This window comes from Thalassophryne amazonica, chromosome 10 (assembly GCF_902500255.1).
Source record: "Thalassophryne amazonica chromosome 10, fThaAma1.1, whole genome shotgun sequence".
In the NCBI taxonomy this organism is placed as follows: Eukaryota; Metazoa; Chordata; class Actinopteri; order Batrachoidiformes; family Batrachoididae; genus Thalassophryne; species Thalassophryne amazonica.
Genome location: NC_047112.1, coordinates 20,798,736 through 20,812,412, shown reverse-complemented (window position 1 = coordinate 20,812,412; position 13,677 = coordinate 20,798,736). Strand labels below are relative to the sequence as shown.

At 38.2% G+C, this 13,677-nt stretch overlaps 1 protein-coding gene across 1 annotated transcript; it reads left to right on the top strand.

Annotated features, from left to right (window-relative positions):
- Window positions 1–851: 851 nt before the first annotated feature.
- On the top strand, window positions 852–10,852 carry dmrt2b (doublesex and mab-3 related transcription factor 2b). The gene is given in 5 exon segments (XM_034179532.1): window positions 852–1,335; window positions 1,337–1,445; window positions 1,448–1,639; window positions 4,504–4,606; window positions 9,821–10,852. Coding segments are annotated over 5 exon segments (1,257 nt in total). The 5' UTR covers window positions 852–1,297; the 3' UTR covers window positions 10,636–10,852.
- The last annotated feature ends 2,825 nt before the right edge of the window (window positions 10,853–13,677 follow it).

Below are 13,677 nucleotides of genomic sequence, written 5' to 3'. Positions count from 1 at the left end.
TACACTATCCTGGTAAATTGCCAAAAGCTTCAAATCTGATCAAATTTCGTCACTGAAAAAGTGAAATTTTTTGTACAGACTGTCCTTGTGTTAGTAAAGAGTTGCCCCTGAATTTTGGTGCCGAGTCATCCTCCAAATGCCCTCTCCCCGCTTTTAATTTCTTTAAACTAATTACCTCCACCAAGAAGGTAATGTTTTAATTGGCATTCTATGGTTATTAGATGGATATTCAAAAGTCGTGAACAGATTCCAACAAAAATTTGGTGAGGCAGACACATAATGATCTGGGAAATAAGTGATTCCATTTTGGAGGGGGATCCAGAATATATTTTTTAACTTGGATCCAGAAGAATATTTGGCACATTTGAACATTTAACTCAAAAGGTTGCAACAGGATGTTGATGAAATTTGGTGAGCACATGGATAGTGTCTATTACATGAGGGGTTCCATTTTGAATTTGATCTTTCTGATTTTTCTAGTTAGGCAAGTTCTTCTGTCACAATCACTGATGGGCATAAGTTAGACTTGTGACTGCCCTGAGAGTGTCCTCTGTTGGTTGTCAGGGATAGTGACGAGCCATTATTACCCATAAAGTACCCATGCACTCAAGAGTGCCCTGCCAGTCATTTCACACAAGTAGTGATAGTCATTATCTATATATAACAGATCCATTAAAGTACCTTTACGCACAATTGTACATTTTAGAAAATTGTTCAGAGAGTTTGTGATTTGATTTTTGCCTGTGACACGTGAATTTGTAGCCTTGTCAAAAAAAAAAAAAAAAGTTGGAAAGCTGAGATCTTTGAGTGTGGGCAGGGCAGGTGCGGGGATTTGTAGGGAGAATCTTTGCTCATGGGTTGTTGGCCAGGAGCTCGGCATTGTGGCCCGGTCTGCTGCGCGCTGGTTCTGGAAACAGCGTCAGAGGGCAGCTGAGGGAAGCGTAACCTTTCAAAACGGCTGGTTGCGAGTTTCCACCCTGACAACGCTGGCATGTGGTGGAAAAAGTTTTACGCGCGGCCTTTGCAGGAGCTTCTGTTGGAAACGTTCATTTCCGTGCTGAGAATGACGCAGCGTTGGATTCATTCCTTTACGCGTGAAAATGCGCGCGTAAATCACGATCATCTCTCGGTATGTTTTAATGACAATTTGTCTTCCAGCATAATTGCTTAAACAACAACAAAACGACAGTTATTTCAGCAAGATAACTGCATTCCGAAGTTAACTCCGTTTATTTTGTGCGTAATTTACGCAAACGGCACTGAATGCGTCGCCGATTAGAAGTGCTGCTGGTCATAGATGTCCACTCATCTGGAAAGAGGCCTTCAGCTGCAGACATAGCACAACCTTAAAATCTGAAGAAAATGACGCAAGTAATCTTGACGGATGCGTCGTACAGCGCGGCAGCCCAGCGGAGGAGAGTGAAGCGTCTCCGGAGCACCAGCAGGGAAACCAGCACGCAAGATGACCCGGACCCCGAAATGCGCTCGCTGTCGGAACCACGGCGTGGTTTCGTGTCTGAAAGGCCACAAGCGCTTCTGCCGCTGGAGGGACTGCCGCTGCGCATGCTGCCTGCTGGTGGTGGAGCGGCAGCGCGTCATGGCCGCGCAGGTCGCGCTCCGGCGGCAGCAGGTTGCGGAGGTGAGGAGGGCGCACGCCAGGTTAGTGACACGGACAGGGGGCCCACGGAAGAATATCACAAGGGAACCATTTGGTTTAGAAATGTTACAGTTCAGGCCACTTTGATGTGGCAATTTTCTGCAAACGGGAATAAAATGAATATTAAAAGGGGGCGTGTTCAGGCTTTGATCATCAATAAATACCTGATTCAGTTATAAGTGTAAACTATTTTTGACAGGCTATTTTAAAATTGGATTTACTCAAATTAACCACTTTAACATCCACTGTTTACGCATCAGTTAGACCAGTCTTGCAAAATAACCCCTGAAATTCCTAATCAGGACATTTAGACGTCTTAAAAAAAGGAGAAGCCTAATCTTCATTTTAAATATTGAAGTCTCTTATGGCTCTCTACATTATAAACGTGCAAAGGGTTTAAGTCACCTACAATTTCGATACACACAAAGTCAGATGTCTTCTTATCCTTTTCTTTGGGTCCATCAAAAAAAAAAAAAAAAAAAAAAAATCATTTAATTTACTTCATTTGAAAGAATCTTGATTACGTTATAAAACTCTCCTTTTTTTCCAAAAAAAAAAAAAAAAAAAAAAAAAAAAAATCACCCACAACACAAAGACGTGCTGATGATCACAAACATCTGATGAAATATAACAAACCATGAACCAACCAGTTTTAATCTTAAAATTATCTGTATTTTAAAAGTAGAAAGCTGTCTCATTTTTATTTACACAAACTTCTCTAGAATTACTCATTTACCAACATGTGTCACTTATTTGGTCGTTTTAGATCTTGAATGTGGCAAAACGTTTGCAGAGCACTTTATGTATATGCACGTTGAATCGATTGTGATTATTTACAATTTTTTTTTTTGCACTTCTATTCATTTATGTTTCAAAAAGTTAGTGCTGCCTGTTTTTAATCATATTCTATTTTCCAAACTGCAAATCTTTAAATAATTATGCACTGTAAAAAAAAAAAAAAAAAAGGAAAAGTAGAGGATACTTAAAAATTAAAGACAACCTGCTTCAGGACTGAGTTTATTCACTTTGTCCTGGAGTTGATACGTGCAAATGTCTGTGCAGCAGGTTTACAATATATTATATATATATAGTATATATATATATATATATAATATATATAATATATATATATATATATATATATATATATATATATATATATATTGCACTTCTATTCATTTCTGTTTCAAAAAAGTTAGCGCTGCCTATTTTAATCATATTCTATTTTTGCAAAATCTTTGAAATATTATGCACTGTAGAAAAGGGAAAGTAGAAAATACTTAAAAAATGAAGGCAACCTGCTCCAGACTGTAAGTTTATTCACTTTTAAAACCTTTTTAATTTATTTTATTAATTTGATCAACTATTCACAGACTAATGTCCTGGAGTTGAATACGTGCAAAAGTCTGCAGCAGGTCATCTTAAATTCTGACATTTTCATAGATTTTACATTTTTTTACAGTGTGGAATGTCTATTTTTTAGAAAGAAATATCTTTGACCGAATATGTCATACGAAATTTCAAATATTCGAACCCTGGATATGAAAAACGAATAAATCGAGGTACAGGACTGATTATTACCAACACTAACAAGTTGGAGGAGGTAATAAGGAGGTTATGTTTTACCCTGTTTGTGAACAGCCTGGAGCCCACAGTTTTTCATATATAATTATGACATTTTTACTGAAGATTCATATCCTGATAGGCAAGAACTGATTCAGTTTTCAAGGTCATAGGTCAAAGGGTAAAGTCAAGAAAACTCCCAACATTGAACAATTTTTCAAAAATTCCAATCTATCAAAAAAGACCAAATTTCTTTCATATTGACAGTGTTATGTAGGATGGTATCCTTTATCACCTGACAAAATTTGATGCAGATCCGATAGAGATTGTAGATTTTGTGAATATTTGAATTTAATGTGGAAAAGCCCCTTTGGTGTACAGTTCGCATTATATCTCAATCAAAAGTACCTCAATCACTCATTGTGACAATGAGGTGCAAACTGGCACACAATGAATAGACTAAGGTTGATCCACATCTGATTCGTATTGTGGATTTAACTGATATTTGATTATTTTTAACATTGAAAAGCCCTTTTGATCTATATTTTGTATTATATTTTAGCTTATGAAAAGCCACTTCTAACAGGATTTTGAGCTTGGACATTTTTTTTCCAAGGTGAAAATTTATGGAATTGGAAACTAGTGTTTTGGAGGAGGTTTGCTCTCTAATTGCTATTTTTATTTATTTATTTTGATGTTCTCACTGTGCAGGAAAGTGAATGAATCGAGTTATGCACATTACGTTCACTCTGTCTTCATTTTATTTAAAATACACCTTTAAGTCAAAATTTCTTATAAGACATAGTTCATCAAGTTAGACAAATTTAATTTTGATTTAAACTAACAATCCAGTTTTGTGGATGCTGCAGACAAAATAAATGTAATTAAAGTCAATATTTCAATTTCCGTGAGTGTTCTCAGCTCACATTTGGATTATGTTCCAGTGAAACAAAATCCTGCAGCCAAGCTTATACAAACTCCAGTGTGGCAGGTCTGAAACAGAAAAGTCAACTTTGACTAATATTTTAAACCATGAGATGACCAGCAATAACATAAAAAAAAAGAAAAAGTTTCTTCTTTTTAGGACCAAAACCTGATTTACTGTAAAAATGCTCAAATTGACAAGTTTATACCTGCAGATTTTAAATTAAAGTATCCTGTTCATATCAAAAGTCACTTAGAGTTTCTTTAATAAACTGGCATAAAGCCAAATATTCCTTCATCTTCGAAACTCACTCAGTATAAATTGATCATGTTCTAACATTTCATTACTTTCTTCTCAGGGTAAGAGGGGAGTCAGATGTGCAGCTCCTTTGCACCGGACGACGTATCAGCGTTTCAGCCGAGCAGCCGAGCCGAGCCTCCTGGCAAAAAGCATCCTGCAGGGTAAAGTTTAATTAACTCATTAACCTACACCCCCACCACCACCCCACAGTAACAAAAAATACAAGGCTTTATTGATTTTTACTACGTTGTAGTTGTACAAGGCTGTGTTCATTGGAACAAATTAAACATTTAAAGCCGATTTAATATTTCATGTTTTTGCCATATGAAAGGTGAGTATTGCCCAAGAATCAGGTGGTTTTGGTGGGGAGGGATCTGTACAGGGCCGCTCAAACTCATTTGCTGTCTTGTAAAATGTTGATATTGAGATTCAAATTATTTATGTCTCAGTTTTAGAGCTGCATGATGATTAAAAACTGGACCTGGACCCCTTTATGTTTATTCTGTTCAATTCCATTTGCACACACACACACACACACACACACACACACTTCTGGTTTACTGCATTGTGAGGTTTGATGCCACAGCTCATTTGTTTGTCATCGTTTTTTTCTGACTTATTTAATTTTGTTCATTATGACTCTCACCTCATTTAGTGCACAAGTTGTGATGTGTCATTAAATGGAAACCCAATGAATATCCACATTTAGTTTTTCACATCAGAGATTAATTAATGGGACTAATCTGGTTAGAGATTTTTTTTTTTAAATTAAGGTTTGGTCAGCAGTGACAAATATTAACTCAGTGTGAAAATGCATTTTTTTTGACAGTTACGTGACACTTGTGCCCTTAAAAAATAAATAAATAAAACCCCCAAAACATATGTTTTATAGGTTCTTACAAACTTCCTACCAAGTCACATTTGAAGAAGAAAAAGAAAAGTTCGTTAGTAAAATGATCAATCAATCAATCAATTTTTTTTTTATATAGCGCCAAATCACAACAAACAGTTGCCCCAAGGCGCTTTATATTGTAAGGCAAGGCCATACAATAATTATGTAAAACCCCAACGGTCAAAACGACCCCCTGTGAGCAAGCACTTGGCTACAGTGGGAAGGAAAAACTCCCTTTTAACAGGAAGAAACCTCCAGCAGAACCAGGCTCAGGGAGGGGCAGTCTTCTGCTGGGACTGTTGGGGCTGAGGGAGAGAACCAGGAAAAAGACATGCTGTGGAGGGGAGCAGAGATCGATCACTAATGATTAAATGCAGAGTGGTGCATACAGAGCAAAAGAGAAAGAAACAGTGCATCATGGGAACCCCCCAGCAGTCTAAGTCTATAGCAGCATAACTAAGGGATGGTTCAGGGTCACCTGATCCAGCCCTAACTATAAGCTTTAGCAAAAAGGAAAGTTTTAAGCCTAATCTTAAAAGTAGAGAGGGTGTCTGTCTCCCTGATCTGAATTGGGAGCTGGTTCCACAGGAGAGGAGCCTGAAAGCTGAAGGCTCTGCCTCCCATTCTACTCTTACAAACCCTAGGAACTACAAGTAAGCCTGCAGTCTGAGAGCGAAGCGCTCTATTGGGGTGATATGGTACTACGAGGTCCCTAAGATAAGATGGGACCTGATTATTCAAAACCTTATAAGTAAGAAGAAGAATTTTAAATTCTATTCTAGAATTAACAGGAAGCCAATGAAGAGAGGCCAATATGGGTGAGATATGCTCTCTCCTTCTAGTCCCCGTCAGTACTCTAGCTGCAGCATTTTGAATTAACTGAAGGCTTTTTAGGGAACTTTTAGGACAACCTGATAATAATGAATTACCATAGTCCAGCCTAGAGGAAATAAATGCATGAATTAGTTTTTCAGCATCACTCTGAGACAAGACCTTTCTGATTTTAGAGATATTGCGTAAATGCAAAAAAGCAGTCCTACATATTTGTTTAATATGCGCTTTGAATGACATATCCTGATCACAAATGACTCCAAGATTTCTCACAGTATTACTAGAGGTCAGGGTAATGCCATCAGGAGTAACGATCTGGTTAGACACCATGCTTCCAAGATTTGTGGGGCCAAGTACAATAACTTCAGTTTTATCTGAGTTTAAAAGCAGGAAATTAGAGGTCATCCATGTCTTTATGTCTGTAAGACAATCCTGCAGTTTAGCTAATTGGTGTGGTGTCCTCTGGCTTCATGGATAGATAAAGCTGGGTATCATCTGCGTAACAATGAAAATTTAAGCAATACCGTCTAATAATACTGCCTAAGGGAAGCATGTATAAAGTGAATAAAATTGGTCCTAGCACAGAACCTTGTGGAACTCCATAATTAACTTTAGTCTGTGAAGAAGATTCCCCATTTACATGAACAAATTGTAATCTATTAGACAAATATGATTCAAACCACCGCAGCGCAGTGCCTTTAATACCTATGGCATGCTCTAATCTCTGTAATAAAATTTTATGGTCAACAGTATCAAAAGCAGCACTGAGGTCTGAAATGATGAATAGTGAAATCAGACAGAGAGGCATAATGTTGGATTTTTATTCATCTTATCTTCTATCATCTTTATCTTCACTGCCAGGGATTTGCCTTAATCATTTAAACTGGAAAAAAAAAAATCCAGGAGTTGTGGTGCCCTAAAAATACTGTAAATTAGCACAAAACAATGTCCCATTATTTTATTTTCAACATGTAAATTTATCGTTAACTTTTTTAACTTTGATATGGATTTAAAATAAATAAATAAACTAAAATAACCAGAAAAAAGCTGCAAAAAATTACAATTCCCCCCAGTATATAGCAACAATTTGCCCTCAACTCGTGCATTCTTTAACCTTATGCTGCATTCATTGGCAACTGGAAACTCAGAATTTTTTTCTGGGTAGTTTCTGTAACATAATGCTGTGCATTATCCAGCACATTGCTGCCAAAACATTCATTATATTCTACAACCCCTGGCAAAAATTATGGAGTCACCGGCCTCGGAGGATGTTCATTCAGTTGTTTAATTTTGTAGAAAAAAGCAGATCACAGACATGACACAAAGCTAAAGTCATTTCAAATGGCAACTTTCAGGCTTTAAGAAACACTATAAGAAATCAGGAAAAAAAAAATTGTGGCAGTCAGTAACGGTTACTTTTTTAGACCAAGCAGAGGGAAAAAATGTGGAATCACTCAATTCTGAGGAAAAAATTATGGAATCATGAAAAACAAAAGAACGCTCCAACACATCACTAGTATTTTGTTGCACCACCTCTGGCTTTTATAACAGCTTGCAGTGTCTGAGGCATGGACTTAATGAGTGACAAACAGTACTCTTCATCAATCTGGCTCCAACTTTCTCTGATTACTGTTGCCAGATCAGCTTTGCAGGTTGGAGCCTTCTCATGGACCATTTTCTTCAACTTCCACCAAAGATTCTCAATTGGATTAAGATCCGGACTATTTGCAGGCCATGACATTGACCCTATGTGTCTTTTTGCAAGGAATGTTTCCACAGTTTTTGCTCTATGGCAAGATGCATTATCATCTTGAAAAATGATTTCATCATCCCCAAACATCCTTTCAATTGATGGGATAAGAAAAGTGTCCAAAATATCAACGTAAACTTGTGCATTTATTAATGATGTAATGACAGCCATCTCCCCAGTGCCTTTACCTGACAGGCAGCCCCATATCATCAATGACTGTGGAAATTTACATGTTCTCTTCAGGCAGTCATCTTTATAAATCTCATTGGAACGGCACCAAACAAAAGTTCCAGCATCATCACCTTGCCCAATGCAGATTCGAGATTCATCGCTGAATATGACTTTCATCCAGTCATCCACAGTCCACGATTGCTTTTCCTTAGCCCATTGTAACCTTGTTTTTTTTTCTGTTTAGGTGTTAATGATGGCTTTCGTTTAGCTTTTCTGTATGTAAATCCCATTTCCTTTAGGCGGTTTCTTACAGTTCAGTCACAGACATTGACTCCAGTTTCCTCCCATTCGTTCCTCATTTGTTTTGTTGTGCATTTTCGATTTTTCAGACATATTGCTTTGTTTTCTGTCTTGACGCTTTGATGTCTTCCTTGGTCTACCAGTATGTTTGCCTTTAACAACCTTCCCATGTTGTTTGTTTTTGGTCCAGAGTTTAGACACAGCTGACTGTGAACAACCAACATCTTTTGCAACATTGCGTGATGATTTACCCTCTTTTAAGAGTTTGATAATCCTTTCCTTTGTTTCAATTGACATCTCTCGTGTTGGAGCCATGATTCATGTCAGTCCACTTGGTGCAACAGTTCTTCAAGGTGTGATCACTCCTTTTTAGATGCAGACTAATGAGCAGATCTGATTTGATGCAGGTGTTAGTTTTGGGGATGAAAATTTACAGGGTGATTCCATAATTTATTCCTCAGAATTGAGTGAGTCCATATCTTTCTCCCTCTGCTTGGTCTAAAAAAGTAACCATTACTGACTGCCACAATTTTTTTTTCCTGATTTCTTATAGTGTTTCTTAAAGCCAGATAGTTGCAATTTGAAATGACTTTAGTTTTGTGTCATGTCTGTGATCTGCTTTTTTTCTACAAAATTAAATAACTGAATGAACATCCTCCGAGGCCGGTGATTCCATAATTATTGCCAGGGGTTGTATACCCGCTTACTCCAATTAAGGGTCACTGGGTGGGGCTGGAGCCTATCCCAGCAGACACAGGACGTGAGGCGGGGTACACCCTGGACAGGACGCCAGTCTATCGCAGGGCCACACAGACAGACACACCTACGGCCAATTTAGTGTCAGTTCATGTCTTTGGAAGTGGGAGGAAGCTGGAGCACCCGGATGGAACACAGAGGCCAGCAGGAGTGGCAGGAGCAGCGTGTAGTCATCAATAGGCCTTATTCCCCCGACAGCCAGAGGACATTCAGGCCAAAAAAATTAACCAAAAATATTTATATCTAAAAACAGGCTAGTATAGAGACCAACATTTTGTCTCCTGATGAGTTAAAACAATGAGACTGAATAATGACTATCACCACTACTACTACTGAAGGGAATAATACACATTGGACAGTGCACCATCCAAATAAACACATTGTACGTGTAAATGCATTTATGACTACATCTGTTCGGGGCCTCACTGCCGGTGTTGACACTTGGATGACATGCACTTAATTTATCCATCCATCACTGCAGCAATAAACTATGTTAATTCCCACTGGCCAAGGTTTACATCCTGCTGCAGGCTTTTTCTTTTTTGTAAATGGCCATTTTTTGATTTTCAGACGAAAGCAAAAATGAAATCACTAACCAGCCGAGCAATTAAAATGATTAGCCTCAAAGTGTGCCATCATACAGGAATTAATTGATGACTTGTTTCCCCAATGCAGGGCTCAAAGCAACTGTGCCACTGCAGGATGATGCCGCCTGCTGGTCAAAGCAGGCATCACAAGACCAATCCCACTTCCCATGTCCAGCCATCAGCACCCGGATGAGGAAGAGGCGGGCCTTTGCGGACAAGGAGCTGGACCACGTGATGATGGAGCGAGAATTGAGACAGAGAGAACTGCATGGAGACTTTTCTTATTCCTCCTCGGTCCTCGTCCCCACCTTCTCACCTGCATCGTTGTCCATGTCTCCCAGTCTCCACAGCCAACCCCAGAGTAAGGACACCTCCGCCAGTGCCGGGGCATCCGGTTTTGTGCCCGTGTATAAATATAAGCCTCTGTACGAGCACGACTTCCAGTTCTGCCACTTCACTATAAAGAGTCGTCCATCCTCTGAAGACAATCATAATGACTTCTGTCCAACGTTACGGCAAAAATCAAAGCAAAGCAGAGAGGTGGAGGTCCAGAATGACTGTGATGAGACCAAACAAGACCAAGCAGGACTGATACACAGTTCCCTACCAACACAACAAAAGAATAAAAACAGTAACACCTCAACAGGTCAAGACCTCAAAGCTTCTTCAAAGATAGAAATAATGGACAAATACGAGAGACCGGGTGAGGGTCCTGTAGGTGATCCGGATACCAGTGTACCAAGCAGCAGGGTGTCTGTGGTGGTTAAGAGCTGTTATGCAGATGGTCCTAGTACCCAAGCAGGTCTTCAGTCTGATTCTGTGAAGAGTCCTCAGGGCAGCTCAGCTCGGACTCCAGCTGTGCATCCATTACCTTTCTCTGTGGAAGCTCTTCTGAAGGCCTGACAGTGTGACTCGGGGTGGGAACTTCGTTTGTGTACTGACTAAGTGATCAGGTCTGGAGTTTCCTAGCTCCTGATTGGCTGATTACACCCAATTTAGTCAGTTGAGTATTTGTGGGTGCAGCAGGGAGAGTTGCAAAACATGTTGGAGCTGCCTGGTCTGTGTTTCTGAATCTTAATATTTTGATATTTTGTGCATCCATCCATTTTCCATACCTGCTTACTCCAATTAGGAATCATGGGGGGGAGTGGGGGGCTGGAGCCTATCCCAGCAGTCATAGAGGAGGGTTTTACTAAAAAGAAGACTTGAAATTTCAGCTACAATTTTGCCAGAATGGACATCTGAGATGCAAGCCTAGATTTAATGTTTTGGTGAAAGAAAACCCTCCTCTGTACCACTTCATCATGAAGCTGTATCACTGGGGATATACAATGAAAAACATGCACAATTTCTCCAATCACAGCCACAGAAGCCTGTAACTTCTTCCGGGTTGTCTGGGTGGCTTTCCTCTTCTTCTTGCACAGTCACTCAGTTTTTGAGAACTGTCTACTCGATGCAGATTTACCGTATCGTGCCATACTGTTTGTATTTCTTCATAACTGATGGAAATAATGTTCAAGACATATTCAGTGACTTGGAAATGTTCATGTATCATCCTCTGACTTGTCTGAAGAAAACTGGCAATTAAACTGATTATTTACAGGTATTATACCAAGGGGGCCCATTACTTATGCAACCCATCATCTTGGCTTTTATATTTTTAATTAATCTATATTAAGTTGGAGAGATTTACTTCCAGTTTGAGTCTAAGAAACATAATTTTAGACATTTTTACAGTGAGAAGGCTGATTTACTTTTTGTATTTTAAATGCCATAAACAAATTAAAATGTGTGAAATAACAAGGGGCTGAATACTTGTGCAAGCCAGTGTGTGTGTGTGTGTGTGTGTGTGTGTGTGTGTGTGTGTGTATGTATATATATATATATATATATATATATATATATATATATATATATATATATATATATATATATATATATATATATATATATATATATACATACACACACACACACACACACACACACACACACATACAGTGGTGGGCACAGATAACCAAAAAATTAACTTCGATAACAGATAACTGAAAAGTTATCTTCGATAAAGATAAAACAATAAACCACCCAAAAATGTATCGGAAGTTACAGATAACCGATAAATTCCAATATTGTCTCTGGTACATTTACAAATACTAATAAAACGAATTTAAGTTTTAATGCCACAATAGTTTCTAGTAATATTAAAAGTAACAACAAACCCAAACAATGAAACCACACTTTCATCTTTGAACATTCTGCCCCTGCTGGAAGCACTTGTTTACTACAGAGCTCCCACCACAAAGGCACCCTGAGAGCAGTCATAAAGCAAACTCTCTATTAATTACAATGCTCCGGTCAGGCGGAGGTCTTAAAAAATAAAGTCATGCTGACTAATGGTTTTGGTTTATAAGTAACATTAATACCGATAGAATAACTCCATTAATGTCAAATCTGTCATTTGTACAAAGTTAAAATATAGCATATATCTTTTAATGTTGAATAATGCACTAATTCTGAGGTTTTGTAACAAACACAGACAGATCACAAAGGATTCTGGGTAAAAGTGCCACTGCTAAACATTGATTGGTTCAGTCATTCATTATGTAAACCAACACGTTAATGTGACGTCTGTCGTGTGTTGGTGTTTACAGATAAATGTGCTTTTGCAAAATATTCCATTTTTTTATTTGTAAAAACAGGCATTTTTACGGAGCCCTGGAAGTGTCATCGCAAAATGTTTTGCATGTGGAGAGAATGTGTGCATGTTTTATGATGTTGTAAAATGTGCTTTACACTGTGCGAGATGATTTTTCATACAGGAATTTTTTGGACCGAGTTTCAGGTTAATCGCGCAACCTGCATCGTGTAGTGTACATGGAGTAACAAGCTGCGTTTAACATTTCAGGACCACCTCCTGATCGCCGATCATTTGGTCCAATGAAAATCAAACCTGTTTGATATTATTGTGGTTGGCCATCGTGAGGGTATCCTGCTGCTGAAAAGCTCCAAGCATCTAACCGCTCGCACCGTGCCTGTGCAAACACCGCAGAGCTGTCTTGTAATGTTATTTTTTATTTATTTTTTATTTTTTTTTTTTGCTGTTTTGTTTTTAAACTTCATTTGTAAAAAAAAAAAAAAAAAAAAAAAAAAAGCCATTTGCAAAGCCAAAAAGTTGATTTGGTGCCCAGATGTTTAGTACTTAGGGCGAATACTGCCATGAACACTACTGGCCAGTAGATGGTAGTAGAGGCCTTGAAAACAAAATTCCAGATAATCCCTGTCTGGTGCATTTAAAATGCATGGAATTTAACAAATGCAAATACAATAACAATGTCTATAAACCCAGAGAATATATTCACGAGAGTTTTAGGCACTAGAGTTTAATGCTGTTGTCCGTGGAGCCTGAACAGAGTGTCTGAAATGCAATTGTCCTGTAGTGAACGTACTGAGATTACATCATCCTACCCATAATGCACTGCTGGGCACAGCATGTGCTCACAAAACCTTAAAACTTAGCACATTACTTTAAAACTAAAACATATATCTGATATCTTCACTGTAGAAAACTTCAGACATGACAGTAATTTTAAATAACTTGTCTAAAATTAGCTTGGTTAAAATTTGAACCATAAATTAAAAATGTATGCCTCTGGATGACTTAGGTGATATTGCCAACATATTGGTATGGTGTTAAAAGAAATGATTTGATATTAGTTTATTTATTTTTTTTTTGGCTATTTCTTCTTTCTCTACAGAGAATAGAGATACTTCATAGAAGTGGCTCGCTTCTGTTAGTAGAGGATGTAGTTGTACAACTGTTACAAAACTTTTAACAGGTAAGTGCTGAACTGATTTTAAAAATGCTTGTCGCTGTTCAACTTTGTTTATTGGTCTAAAAGTTATCAGACAAAAATTGATCGGAAGATAATTGGTCCAATAATGGCT